At 37.9% G+C, this 13,505-nt stretch overlaps 2 protein-coding genes across 4 annotated transcripts in view; one reads left to right on the top strand and one right to left on the bottom strand.

The window, feature by feature from the left end:
* Window positions 1-13,505, bottom strand: part of DNTT (DNA nucleotidylexotransferase) — a 194,228-nt gene that overhangs the window by 140,433 nt on the left and 40,290 nt on the right. For all 3 annotated transcript variants that reach the window (XM_084994985.1, XM_084994984.1, XM_084994983.1), the window contains exons 8-10: window positions 6,733-6,776; window positions 905-1,050; window positions 319-380 (exon numbers count right to left, since the gene is read on the bottom strand). The gene's annotated coding sequence lies outside the window, so the exon portion shown is untranslated. The remainder of the gene's footprint in view (window positions 1-318; window positions 381-904; window positions 1,051-6,732; window positions 6,777-13,505) is intronic.
* BLNK (B cell linker) overlaps window positions 1-13,505 on the top strand; it is an 84,818-nt gene that overhangs the window by 70,641 nt on the left and 672 nt on the right. Inside the window, exons 14-16 of the mRNA XM_001928233.6 lie at window positions 3,678-3,754; window positions 4,583-4,666; window positions 6,830-6,985. Of these exons, the coding sequence (XP_001928268.1) occupies window positions 3,678-3,754; window positions 4,583-4,666; window positions 6,830-6,985 (317 nt within the window). The remainder of the gene's footprint in view (window positions 1-3,677; window positions 3,755-4,582; window positions 4,667-6,829; window positions 6,986-13,505) is intronic.

The following is a 13,505-nucleotide window of genomic DNA, read 5'->3' as shown; positions in this document are numbered from 1 at the left end:
ACAGTCTTCCTAGCCTCTCTAGTTTACTTCCTCATCTGTAAAGTGGGGCCAAGAATATTTATTTCATAGAGCTGTTTTGAAAAGTAAATAGATTTGGTATTTTTTACTCTTTTCTTTTTTCGTGCTGATTGAATATTTTACTGGTCATACTAGTCATCTTTTATTTATTTAATTTCCCCCCCCAAATCAATACAACTATTTTCAAGATAAGATGATAAAGTCAAAGAACATGTACTTGCTATCTAGATGGTGTTCAAGAAATTATAGTTATTTAAATTAAATCTAAAATATGTTTTAATAATCATAAAACATATCTACCAAGATATCCTGAAGAGAAGATCTGGCAAATTCTGGATAATTTTCCCAAGGCAAATAATACTCTAAAAAGATATGAAGTCAGGTTCACAGAACATAACTGTCCAAATGTTGATTTGCTTTCTACTCAATGTAGGGAAAAAAAGAAAACACAAAACAAAACCCTACCTTATTTGGAAAATATTCCAAAATAATCCAGACTTGATAAATTTAAATAAAGAGAATAATCGTTGTATACAAAAAAAAGTGTGTTTATATAAACATAAATCTGTTTCTTAGGTTTAATGGCCACCCCATGGCATGTGGAGTTCCCGGGCCAGGGATCAGATTTGAGCTGTGGTTGTGATCTATGCCACAAGGTGCAGCAATATCAGATTCTTAGTCTACTATGTTGGGCCAGGGATCAAACCTGTGCCCCAGTGCTCCAGAGACGCAGCTAATCCCGTTGCACCACAGCAGGAACTCTTAATTGAAATTTTGATACATATTAAATAAATGAAACAAAATATAAATTTTCTAAAATTCTGAATACAAAGTGAAATGGTATAGCTATAGAAAGTTTTTTTTATTACATAAAGCTTTACTATACCTTTTATTGTATGACAATCCAAGTCATTCCTTCAGTTAACAAATACTTAACGACCATCTGTACCCATGTGTCAGTCACTATTCTAGACACAAGGGATACAGCAGCAAATGAAACAGAGTCCCTTCCCTTATGGAGCTTCTATTCCACTGGAAGAGATAGGAAAAATAAACAACTAAGTAAATCATACAATATCAGGTAAATTCTACAGTGCTATAAAAAAAAATAATAATAAAGCAAGGAGTTCCTGCTGTGGCACAGCGGAAACAAATCTAACCAGAAACCATGAGGTTGCAGGATCCATCTCTGGCCTCGTTCAGTGGGTTAAGGATCCCTCATTGCTGTGAGCTATGGTGTAGGCTGCAGACGTGGCTCAGATCTGGCATTGCTGTGGCTGTGGTTTAGGCCGGTGGCAACAGCTCCGATTAGACCCCTAGCCTGGGAACCTCCACATGCAGCAGGTGTGGCCCTAAAAAAGACAAAAGACAAATAAATAATAAAAATAAAGCAAGGTGGCAGGGGGTGGGACAGGGGAATAGAGGCAGCGAGGGCTGCGGTGGCTGGGGAAAACCTCATCTGTAAAATGGGCTCCAATGGCTGCCCCCATAAAAAGCAGAGGTGCGTGTATGTGTGGACAAAATGAGCTAAGATGTAGAAACAGGACTGTTACATACTCAGGGATCAGAAACTGTCAGTCTTGACCTCTCCCAACCTCATTGACTGTGGAAACCACTAACCACCTTGTGCTATGTGCCTTGGGAGAGCCTGACCACCTGCCCTCTTTTGCTGCTCCCACCCAGAAATACTGTCCCCAATTGCTGGGACACATCCTTCCTTCATAACCAAGCTTGCTGGGACCACCAAGCTCTCACTGCTCCCTCCTGTTAACGGCAGTGGCTGTCACCTTGGAACATCCAAGGCACTTTCATCTGAAGCACTTGGTTCATCTAAGCCTGTTACTCCCGCAGATTTCCCCTCCTAAGAAAGGATGATTCTACTTGCTCTGATCAAAACCCTTAGAGTCACCCATGACTCCTTGCTTGCTTTCTTCACACACCTTCCAGCTGTTCCTTCAAAATACAGTTGGAACCCAATCACTCTTGCTGCTTCCATTGTCACCATCAACTCCAAGCCACTATCATTTTCTGCCTGGGCTTGCAACACTGAACTGGTCTCTCTGCCCTTGCCCCCTTCTATTAACAGCCTTAGAGCCAGAGTGAGCTTGTTAAGATAGGCAGGTCACATCACTTTGTTTAAATCCTCCGAAAAGCTTCCCATATCATGGTCATTAAAGCTTGAGTCATCCTAAATGTCCACTGGGTCCAACAAACCTGGTGCCTTCATTACCTCCTGACTTCATCCCTTATTCATTTCCCCTTTTCTCACTGCACTCCAGGCACACTGGCCCCCTCTCTATTCCTCAAATGTGCCTGGCCCTTGAATTCACTCTTATCTGTACCTGGAACATTCTTTCCGGAGATATCCACATAGCTCCTCCCTCTCTACCTTAAAGATCTTACCCAAGTGTCAACTCCTTAAAGCCATCCTGACTAGCCTATTTAAACACACTACTTGCCATTGACCCTCTGTTTTTCTTCATTGCACTTATGACTATTTAAATATATATATAAACATATTTCATATATATATATATATAAACATATTTCATATATATATATATATAAACATGTCTTTATTGCTTATCTCACTGCATTAAAATTTAAGCTCCAGGAGGGAAGGGCATTTTGCTGTTTTGTTGACTGCTATATATTCCCAATGCCTTCATCACCGAGAGGAACAAAATAATGAAGGAATGTCATAGCTAAATGATTACTCCACTTCATGTGTCTCCACATTTAGAATGAAAACCCCTTGAAGGGAGTATCCCTTGTGGCTCAGCAGTAACAAACCTGACTAGTAACCACGAGGACGCAAGTTCGATCTCTAGCCTCATTCAGTGGATTAAGGATCCAAAATTGCCATGAGCTGTAGTGTATGTAGGTCACAAACTTGGCTCAGATCCTGCATTGCTGTGGCTGTGGTGTAGGACGGCAGCTGCAGCTCCAATTAGACCCCTAGCCTGGGAACCTCTGTATGCCAGGGGTGCAGCTCTAAAAAGGCAAATAAAAACAAAAACTCTTGAGGGAGTTTATCCTTAATGCAGCAATTCTCAATTGTTTTGATTCCGGGACTATTCTAACACTCCTAAAATCATTGCATACCCAAAGAACTTTGGTTTATGTGTTTTTTTCCTAATGATATTTAATGTATTAATTAAAACGTTTAAAATACATCAATCCATTTCAAAAATATTAAACTCATTATATGTTTATATAAATAACATATTTTTATGAAAAAATAACAATATTTCCCAAACAAAAAATTGAGTAGGAAGAGTGGCATTGTTTTACATTTTAAAAATCTCTTTAATGCCTGGAGTAACAGAGACAGCTGAATTCTCGTATCTGCTTCTACATTCAATCTGTTGCAATATGTTCCACTGGTTGGAGTACATGAGAAAAATTGGGTTTCACAGAGATGTATTTAGAAAAGAACTTGCAACCCCTCTGAAAGAATCTTGGGCATTCCCAGGCTTCTCAGACCACACTTTGAGGACCATTGGTCTTAAGGATTTTCTGGTGTGTGTGTGTGATTTTTTTAAGTGTGATTTTATCAGTGTGTGTGTTCCTTGCAGCACCCAGCACAGTGTTGAGGTATGGGCATAGTAATTGCTTAAAATATAATAGGATCCACTGATTTTTCACATCCCTTTCAGGATTTCCAGAAGGGGGAAGCCCAACCGTGGATGGCCCATTACCTAGCTTTCCATCTAATTCCAATTTATCAGAACAGGTATGAAGTGAACTCATTGTTATCAATAAACTGCAGAAAAGCATTTCTTCTTATAAGAGAGTTTTTGGAGTTGAAGCTTAGGAACAAATTCTATTTTAAGTCAATTTGTGAGTTGTCATTTGCTGATGGATACAGAACACATTTTTCTCCCAATTGTTAAAACCTTGCTCCATTTATGCCAATTTGTATTCTGGATGCCCTAAATAACAACTGGTGTTTCTTCAAAGCTAGCAAAGAAGTGTGTAGTTTTATTGTTCTTCCTCTCACATAGATTCTATTTAAACTATGTAATTTTCTTAGAATAGATCTGTGGAGGCATGTGATATTAAAACACATAAAACAGCACAGTTTAAAAAAAGACAGAGAAAAGACTCTGTGTGCCCTTGGACAGGTCTCTCTAAGCTTTCTCAAAAGTAAAACTGGGATGATAGCATGTATTCATCTTGCCTTCAAAGTAGTTACAAGAATCAAATAAGACAGTATTTGTAAAAACATTTTGGAAATTATAAAACACTCCATGAAACAGCAACAATAAGATCACGATAGAAAGGGAGATTATAACTTGTTTAGGAGAAAGGAATAAATGGTTTAGGAATCTAGCAGGATTTAGTTCTTATGTTCAAGTACTAAGTCTAGCCCCTAAGCCCAAATGGAGGAAAAGTCAATTACATAATCTTCGTGGTTGATCAAAAAAGCATAAAACTCATTTTCAGATTACTGGCCCAAATGTAGTTAGGCCTTTTTGATAATGTAAAATGGGACTTCATTTCTAATGCTCAGTGTCACCAAAGGACCATCTTATGCTTAACAATGCCCTCTATTTCACAGGAAGCTGATGTTCACTGTAAACCATGGTATGCTGGTGCCTGCGATCGGAAGTCAGCTGAAGAGGCTTTATACAAATCAAACAAGGTCTGACCATTTTAAAATCTCATATTCTGCCCTCAGCCTATATAGGCACAGCTGTCATCCCAATAATATGCTAATTAAATAATTGCAACAATTATGGATGCAGGGATCTTTTTTCTTTACTTATTACTCAAGAGGAACTGCTATCCCCTCTTCTCTTTCAAACACCTCCCTCTTTCTTTGTTCCTCTATCTTACTGCTGTTTGTACTTTCATTACATGGTTCCATAGTCTCCACTGTTCTCCAAATAGTGGAAGAGAAGAAGGCTTTGGGAGAGACTTCTGTAAGGCTTGGTGCTACATGAGATCTATCCAGAAGTGAGAAGTAACAGGCTATTTTGGATCAATGCTTGGGATAAAAGATTGGGATCAAGATGGCAAAAAGTACTTGGAAGTAAATTGTTGGGAGAGTCTAAGCTAATCATATAGGAACACTAGGAACAGTTTACATAATTCAAGATTAAAGTGCCATTTTTCTTTCTCTTTCTCTTTTATCCTCCCATTTTTTTCCACTGGCACCCTGCCTTGTCAGAATATACTGTTTTCTGCCACCCCTGTTTTAGTCCAAGCTCTGCAATGAAATATATTAAGTGCTTTCCATCAGTCCTGTTGCTGGCTTCCTCACTTATCTTTTTGTTTGGTGAAACTTACCAAAGTAGATGTTCAGGAAGGATGGTGCTTCACAATCCAAGATTAAAGTGTCATTGTTCTTTCTCTTTTATCTTCCCAATTATTCCCTGAATTCTTCTTGCACATTCAAAACTGTTTTTCATAGCTTGATACGTGGAGGAAATCTCGGCTGGATATAAAATCCTTGGCTTAAGTTTTTAAAAGTGTTGTTTCACACTGGATGGCCTTGTTCCATACAATGCTTTTGAGAACTGTGATGCTAATGTTCTTTCCCTTATTCATAAGTTGATACTTTAATTGGAAGGCTCTGCAGATTTTTTTCTTTTAAAAGTCTATCATTTTTACCAGATTAGGTCTCTGAATAAATTTCCAGGTCAATGTTTCCAGGTAAATGGAAACCCTTTCAATATGCAGATCTAAGTTTTCTCTTATTTCTAAAACATTTTCTTAAATTGTAATCTTAAAGAGTATTTCTGTTTTATTATTTTTTTAAGGATTCAAATTACATACATTTTAGACCTTTTGTTTTTTTTGGTCTTTCTTTCAATCCAACCACACTACCACACTGACCCTACTGTACTTAAAAACAAAAACCAAAAAACTTTTTCTCTTTCTTGGTTGTTTCAATGCCTTCCTTCAGTCATTTATTAAGTCTTCATTTAAGGCTATTGTCCCTTGGGCATCTTGTAATTCTTTCTTCATTTCTGAGATAGGTTTGTTTTCCTCTTCAATTTCCTTCCCATGGTGTGATCAACACTTATTGCATTTTTTCCTCCTGTTTTTGTCCATTTTTGTTCATAATTTTTGAATTTATGATTCTAGAATATTTATAAGATATTTAGTTTATTTTGGAATTTTTTTCCTACTTCAACATAAGTTTTTGGAGAGAATTTTTTTTGGGGGGGTCTTTTTGCCATTTTCTTGGGCCGCTCCCACGGCACATGGAGGTTCCCAGGCTAGGGGTCTAATCAGAGCTGTAGCCGCCAGCCTACACCAGAGCCACAGCAATGCGGGATCCTTAACCCACTGAGCAAGGCCAGGGATTGAACCCGCAACCTCATGGTTCCTAGTCAGATTTGTTAACCACAGAGCCATGATGGGAACTCCGGAGAGAAAATTTTTATCAGCTGAAATGTTTGGATTCCCAATGTCTGCTTTCTTCTTATAGTACTTTTGAATGGAAATGGTTTGATAGGTTTTTTTTTCAGACATAGGCAACTTGTGAACATGGTTACTAGTTCAACAGTGCCCTTTAGGTTTGATCTTAATATGTCGCTTCACACATTTCTAGATCCTAAAAACAAAATGTCTTACTTAGTGCATCAAAAAGCTACATTGACCTTATTCAGAATTTTCTATATATATTTTACTGAAGTATTTTCTTAGAGAATAATAAAAAAGTTCTAATCAATAATAAAAATCATATAGCTAAATAATTACCTTTTGAATGTAATACAGGTATCTTTCATCAACTGATTTCTAACCTATGGAAATACAAGAAACACTAATCATAATTATTCTTTCTTTTAATAAACAGGATGGATCATTTCTTATTCGGAAAAGCTCTGGCCATGATTCCAAACAGCCATATACACTAGTTGTATTTTTTAATAAGCGAGTATATAATATCCCTGTGAGATTTATTGAAGCAACAAAACAGTATGCTTTGGGCAGAAAGAAAAACGGTGAAGAGGTCAGTAATTTCTCTTCTAATCCAACTCTATGACTCTGTTTTGAGCACAATGCCATATTGTATTGGGTGCTAGAGATGAGAAGAAAGGATACAAGAGTACCTGGTCCAAGGTGTGCACACTTATCATAAATAGAGTACAAGATAAACTACTACATATGGGCAGTATATCTATGAGAGAACAGGAAGGAGGAAAGGCTGGTATGATGTAAAACTGTACCTTACTCCTTCTATCCTGTTACTTATTGAGGTCCATCTGATTCAGTACTTTAGGAGGGACACAGAAATCAAGGTTTAAATGTCAAATGGAATTGATGTTATAAAAATCAAGGTCAGTGCCCAAAGCTCCTAAGTCAAGAACTAAGATCTTAACTCAAGTACCAAGGTGAATGACCAGGGAAGAATCCGGAAGAAATACAGAAACTAGAGTTGAAACATTAGATTGTAGCCCTTGGATCAGAATGAACTTTGGGGCCTGCAGCAAGAAAAAAGAAAGCATTATATGGCTCTTGACTACTAACCATACATCAATATCAATTCCACTTTAATCTGGGTCAACTTCAAGGCTTATCATATCTCTGTTCCACCAGCTTGTTCCTATATGTGAGCCCTGAAATATGAGCTAGAATAATAATCTATAAATGGTCAGAAAAGGAATGACACTTGCCACAGTCTTTTTGTTTTGTTTTTTTTTCCAGGGACACACCTGTGGCATATGGAGGTTCCCAGGCTAGGGGTCTAATCAGAGCTGTAGCTGCCAGCCTACACCAGAGCCACAGCAACGTGGGATCCAAGCCACATCTGCAACCTACACCACAGCTCACAGCAACGCCGGATCCTTAACCCACAACCTCATGGTTCCTAGTCAGATTCGTTAACCATTGAGCCACCATGGGAACTCCATGTCACAGTCTTAAATGATTTATTTAATGTGAATCAGTAGAATGAAAGTTGTAGGACATGAGAGGGCAAAAAGTGGAAAAGATCAATCTGAGCCATGAAAATAGTATTTTAAAAGTTTGTGTTAAGAAATAGCTATTTTCAGTACTCCTTCAGAAAGAACTATACCCATTCCAAATCCAGAGCTTGCTAGAAAGTGTCTGAATTGTTACAAAGCCTCATAATTGGTAAAGTGTCTGTCTTCTCCATTAGATGAGGCCAGGGAGTAGACTATGTCTTGTTCATCTCTGTATTTCCAGAAACACAGCACAATGGCTGGCCTCCGAAGATGCTTGATAAGTATTTATTAAATGAATGATTTGTTAATTGACCAAATATCTCTTTGATACTCTGCTTTCAATTCTTTTGGATATATTCCAGATGTGGGATGTCTGGGTCATAAGGTAGCTCTATCTTTAATTTTTTGAGGAGCTCCAAAATGTTTCCCATAGTGGCTGCACCAATTTACATTCCCACTAATAGTACACAAGAGTTCCCTTTTCTTCACATCTTACCAACATGTTGTTTCTTGCCTTTTTGAAATAGCCATTCAGAAGGTGTGATATAATACCTAATTGTGGGGAGTTCCCCTCATGGCTCAGCGGTAACAAACCCAACTACTATCCATGAGGTCATGGTTTCCATCCCTGGCCTCCCTCATTGGGTTAAGGATCTGGCCTTGCCATGAGCTGTGGTGTAGGTCAATAGCTGTAGCTCCAATTCGACCCCTTCCATATGCTGTGGGTGCAGCCCTAACAAGATTTTTTTTTTTTAAATCTCATTGTGATTTTGATTTGCATTTTCCTAATGATTAGTGATGTTAAGAATCATTTCATGTGTCTATTGGCCATCTGCATGTCTTCTTTAGAAAAATGCCTACTTGGGTCCTCTGGGTTTTTTTTTTTTTTTTTTTTTTTTTTTTGGTCTTTTTAGGGCCACACCCATAGCAGATGGAAGGTCCCAGGCCTGGGTTAGAAGCAGAGCTGCAGCTACAAGCCAACACCACAGCCACAGTAATGCAGGACCCAAGTGGTGTCTGTGACCTACACCACAGCTCATGGCAACACCAGATCCTTAACCCACTCAGTGGGACCAGGGATAGAACCTGCATCCTCATGGATACTAGTCAGGTTCATTATCACTGAGCCACAACAGGAACTCCGAGCCACAGAAGGAACTCCTCTTCTGCTCATTTTTAAATAAGATTGTTTATTTGATACTGAGTTGAATGAGTTCTATATATATTTTGGATATTATCCCCTTATCAGACATACTATATGCAAGTATCTTCTCCCATTCAGTAGGCTGCCTTTTTGTTTTGTTGATGGTTTCCTTCACTAAGCAAAAGCTTTTTAGTTTTATATAATCCCAGTTGTTTAATTTTTGCTTCTGTTGCCCTTGCCTGAAGATATATATATAAAAAAAATTGTTAAGAACAATGTCAAAAAGTGTGCTGCCTATGTTTTCATCTAAGTTTTATGGTTTCAGGTCTTTACATTTAAGACTTTAGTTCATTTTAAGTTTATTTCTTTGTATGTGGTATAAGCAAATGGTCTAGTTTTATTCTTTTACAGGAATCTGTCCAGTTTTTCCAATACCATTTATCAAAGAGACTGTCTTTTCCCCTTTGTATATTCTTGCTTTTTTATTGTAGATTAATTGACCATATAAGTGTTGGTGTATTTCCGGGCTGTCTATACTGTTCCATTGATCTGTGTGTCTGTCTTTGTTCTAGAACCGTACAGGATTACTATGGCTTTGTAGTATGGTTTGAAATACTTAACAGTGAAAATCTGAAATCTTTTCCTCTAATATTAGGAACAAGACAAGGATACCCACTTTTATACATCATAGTAGTGGAAGTCTTAGCCACAGCAATCAGACAAGAAGGTGAAATAAAAGGCATCTGTATTGGAAGGAAAGAAGTAAAACTGTTGGAGTTCCCATTGTGGCTCAGCAGGTTAAAGGACCCAGCATAGTGTCCATGAGGATGCACATTTGATCCCTGGCCTCACTCAGTGGGTTAAGGATCCCACATTGCTATAGCTATGGCTAAGGCTGGCAGCTGCAGCTCTGATCTGACCCCTAGCCTGGGAACTTCCATATGCCACAGGTGCGGCTGTAAAAAGAAAAAAAAAAAAAAAAGTAGAACTGTCACTATTTGTAGATCACATGATACTACATATAGAAAGCCCTAAAGACCCCACCAAAAATCTGTTAGAACTAATAAATTTGTAGCAAGATACAAATAGATAGATAAAAATATGTTGCATTTCTATATACTAATCACAAACTATCAGGATGAGAAATTAAGAAGACAATTCCACTTACAATTCCATCAAAAAAAAAATACCTAGGAATAAATCTACCCAAGGAGAAAAAAGACCTGTACTCTGAAAACTTTAAGACACTGATGAAAGAAATTGAAGATGACACAAATAAATGGAAAGCTATATCATGCTCATGGATTGGAAGAATTAATAGTGTTAATATGTTCACACTACCCAAAGCAATCTACAGATTCACTGCAATCTCCATCAAAATAGCCAATGCATTTTTCATAGAACTAGAACAGATAATTCTAAAATCTATATGGAACCACAAAAGACGCCAAATAGCCAAAGCAATCTTGAGAAAGGAGAATAAATCTGGAGGTATCATACTCTCTGGCTTCAAACTATACTACAAAATTATGAGTTGTTTATATATTCCAGATATTAACTCCTTATCATATATATAATTTGCAAATATTTTCTCCCATTCCATAGGTTGCATTTTTGCAGAAGTTTTTAATTTTCATGTAGTCCTATTTATCTACTTTTTTTTTTTCATTTTGTTGCTCGTGCTTTTTGGTGTCACATCCAAGAACTCATTGCCAAATACAATCCCATAAGCTTTTCCCCTATGTTTTCTTCTAGGCACTTTATAGTTTGAAGTTTTATTTTGCTTTTAACAAAGTCTCAGATAGTTAGAAAATGCAAAACTCTTGATTCTGAAAACACAAAGCACTGATTAAGACCAAGCTTGGGTTTAAAATACAGAATGCATTATCATTTAATACCGGCTAAACTTTAACAGAACTGTCTGCTTCTCCCTAGCCACAAAAACCTTCATTCTCACTGAAACCTTTATCTGACAAATTTTTTTTAAAATATGCTCCTAAACAATAATCAGTGGTAGGAGATGGTGGTGATCCTAGTAGAACAGAGTGACTCTGGATGGATAGTTTCAATCTAAAGCCTCCACTGGGGTACAGTACTTCTATAAAAGGATTAAGGGTGGATGAGGGAGCTGTCCTCTTTAGCAGTCCTGAAATTCTCTCAGATAAATTTTGAGGTCTCAGCAGTGCTCTTAGGCCCTTGTCCTCTGAGGAAACTCTGGTAAACAGTGATTCTTCTTGGTCTAAAGAATCTTCATTTCTACCACAGAATTAATAGATTAGAGCTTGACCCTAACTCTCCAAACATACAGCCTTTGGATAAATAAATATATATTATTATAATTGCATCTGGAAGTGCTGACAGAGTCCTTTTAAAATTCTTACTTAAATTATATGGAGTTCCCATCGTAGCGCAGTGGTTAACAAATCCAACTAGGAACCTTGAGGTTGCAGGTTCGATCCCTGCCCTTGCTCAGTGGGTTAACCATCCGGCGTTGCGGTGAGCTGTGGTGTAGGTCGCAAACACGGCTTGGAACCCGCGTTGCTGTGGCTCTGGTGTAGGCTGGTGGCTACAGTTCCAATTAGACCCCTAGCCTGGGAACCTCCATATGCCACGGGAGCGGCCCAAGAAATCACAAAAAGACAAAAAAACAAAAACAATAAAAATAAATAAATTATATGGAGTTCCCATCATGGCACAGTGGTTAATGAATCCGACTAGGAACCATGAGGTTGCGGGTTTGGTCCCTGGCCTTGCTCAGTGGGTTAAGGATCCAGCATTGCCGTGAGCTGTGGTGTAGGTTGCAGACGTGGCTCGGATGCCGCGTTGCTGTGGCTCTGGAGTAGGCCAGTGAACCTCTATATGCTGGGAACCTCCATACGCCACGGGAGCGGCTCAAGAAAAGGCAAAAAGACAAAATAAATAAATAAATAAATATATAAATAAATAAAATTCTTACTTAAATTATAGATAATAAAAAGACTGTTTCTGGGCGTTCCTATTGTGGCTCAGTAGGTTAAGAACCTGACACAGCATCCATGAGGATTCAGGTTTGATCCTTGGCCTCACTCAGTGAGTTGAGGATCCAGCATTGCTGCAAGCTACGGTGTAGGTCGCAGATGCAACTTGGATCCAGCGTTCTTCTGGCTATGGTGTAGGCCTGCCGCTGCAGCTTCAATTCAACCCCTAGCCCAGGAACTTCCATATGCTGTGGGTGTGGCCATAAAAAATTAAAAGAAAAAAAAGACTATTTCTGGTGTCCTCTCATGATGCAGGGGGTTAAGTATCCAGCATTGTCACTGTAGAAGCATGGGTTGTTGCTGTGGTGCAGGTTTGATCCCTGGCCCAGGAAATTCTGCATGCGATGGGTGCAGCTGGAAAAAAAAAAAAAAAAGAATAAAAATTTTCTAAAAAGATTATTTCTTCCATATACTGAACATCTGAATTGAAAACGAAAACTTTGTGGAGTTCCCATCATGGCTCAGTGGTTAATGAACCTGACTAGTATCTATGAGGATGCGGGTTTGATCCCTGGCCTTGCTCGGTGGGTTAAGGATATGACATTGCCATGAGCTGTGATGTAGGTCACAGATGCAGCTCAGATCCTGCATTGCTATGGCTGTGGTATAGGCCAGTGGCTACAGCTCCAATTCGACCCCTAGCCTGGAAACCTCCATATGCCACAGGTGCAGCCCTAAAGAGCAAAAGACAAAAAACAAAAACAGAAAATGAAAACTCTGGTTATATTATGTCAACCATGTGGATATTTTGAGGTCTTTTTGTCAGTATTTGTGTTCGGATTGAAAAAGTAACTAAGTGATTAACTATTAAGACGTTTAAACATTTTTATTATGGATATTTATATTTTTATGAAAAATTAAAATAAATTTAGTTGGTGATAATTGCTAAATTATATGACACTGATGCACAGCAATGACCACTTTTTAAAAAATAACTCTAAATGCATTTATTTGATGATAGTGAGCTTGCAGCACATTTGTAAAATCAACGCATTTCATTTCATGGTCTGTGTTACATTTAGTTTAACTTTTCATTTAAAACATTGATCATTTTTCAGAAAAAAAATGTGATAACCTTAAATTAAATTATCCATAGATAATAGGAGTTAACATATAGAAAAACAAATATGTGTAGTAAGACCCTAGCATGAAATTCCATTATTAATTAGGCAGTGATTTAGCTCTAATCTTACTGGGAAATAAGGCAAAAATCGAAATATGAGGGTTTATAAAGTTTTATTTATTCAAAAAATCTGGGAAATAATTCTCTTGACACTGAACTCTAAGGTGAATTTATTACATCAGTCCTTGTATCTAAGATATGCAGCAAAACAGATAATCTATGATTTATAAACATAAAATGTCTATAGAGAATGCAAAGAAATTCACCGACAGTTTTAGACT

This window comes from Sus scrofa, chromosome 14 (assembly GCF_054392235.1).
Source record: "Sus scrofa isolate SSC_HxYL_T2T_F1_AM1 chromosome 14, Sscrofa_HxYL_maternal_Yorkshire_Landrace_v2.0, whole genome shotgun sequence".
Classification (NCBI taxonomy): Eukaryota; Metazoa; Chordata; class Mammalia; order Artiodactyla; family Suidae; genus Sus; species Sus scrofa.
This window is presented reverse-complemented; position numbering and strand designations above follow the sequence as displayed.